General features: G+C 41.9%; 1 protein-coding gene across 1 annotated transcript; it reads right to left on the reverse strand.

Moving 5' to 3' along the window:
• Positions 1 to 76: 76 nt before the first annotated feature.
• LOC113745080 (butyrophilin subfamily 1 member A1-like) lies at positions 77 to 869 on the reverse strand (the record flags this gene model as incomplete). The annotated part of the gene is made up of 3 exons (XM_027276532.1): positions 652 to 869; positions 298 to 573; positions 77 to 194 (listed from the first exon to the last, which is right to left on the reverse strand). Coding segments are annotated over exons 1-3 (488 nt in total), but the record flags the coding sequence as incomplete, so codon positions are not given.
• Positions 870 to 875: the final 6 nt, after the last annotated feature.

Below are 875 nucleotides of genomic sequence, written 5' to 3' on the forward strand. Positions count from 1 at the left end.
ACATCATAACAGGTGGTAAAAAAGTTCTGACAGTAACATGACATTAAAAAAAAAAGAAAATGAAGGTGTGACTTACAGGCCTGCTTTTTTTAACCATAATCTGAGCATCACCCCCAAGAATCCAACAATAATGATGATGGAGATGATGATGGAGAGGATCGCGACAAACTGAGATGAGGTCCAGAAGAAATGAGCTGAAATAACAAAAACCAAACAGCATGATATTTATAGAAAACTCGACCTCAACTGTTAAAAAACAGAAACAATATGTTGAATTTCTTTTGAACTCTTTATAACCTGGAACATAGATGTGTGTCTCTCTGGTCTGGTTGATGTTCTTCTGTTGGACTCTACAGGTGAAGCTGTCGCTCTTCTCCACAGTCAATCTTCTGCTGACAGTATAGAGGTCATCAGGACCTCTGACTGTCTCTGTAGGTCCAGCAGAGAGGAGGTTTCCCTCAGCGTCCAGCCAGAACACCTCAGGCTCTGGATACCAGCCTTTAGCCTCACACTGTAAAACCACCTCTCTGCTCTGATTGGAGACAAACTCTATGACGGGCATGGAGACGACACCTGATGACCAGAGAGGAGGAATTATAACATACGTCACTGATTTGTATCAAACTGCTCGTGGCAGCAAGTCTGACTTACCAACAGTGAGTTGGATGGACGCATCCTTCTTTAGTGAATTCAAGATACACAAATATTTTCCTGTATCAGAAATTTTCACTTTGAAGATTTTCATGGAGGCGTTTCCGTTCTTCAGTTCATCCACAAACAGAGCGGTGCGATTCTTAAAAGATGGATTTTGACTCCAGTACACCGGTCGTCCATCTTCATGAAAATGGATGTACTCTGGGTCTAAATCAGTTCTG

This window comes from Larimichthys crocea, unplaced genomic scaffold, assembly GCF_000972845.2.
Source record: "Larimichthys crocea isolate SSNF unplaced genomic scaffold, L_crocea_2.0 scaffold419, whole genome shotgun sequence".
Lineage (NCBI taxonomy): Eukaryota > Metazoa > Chordata > Actinopteri > Sciaenidae > Larimichthys > Larimichthys crocea.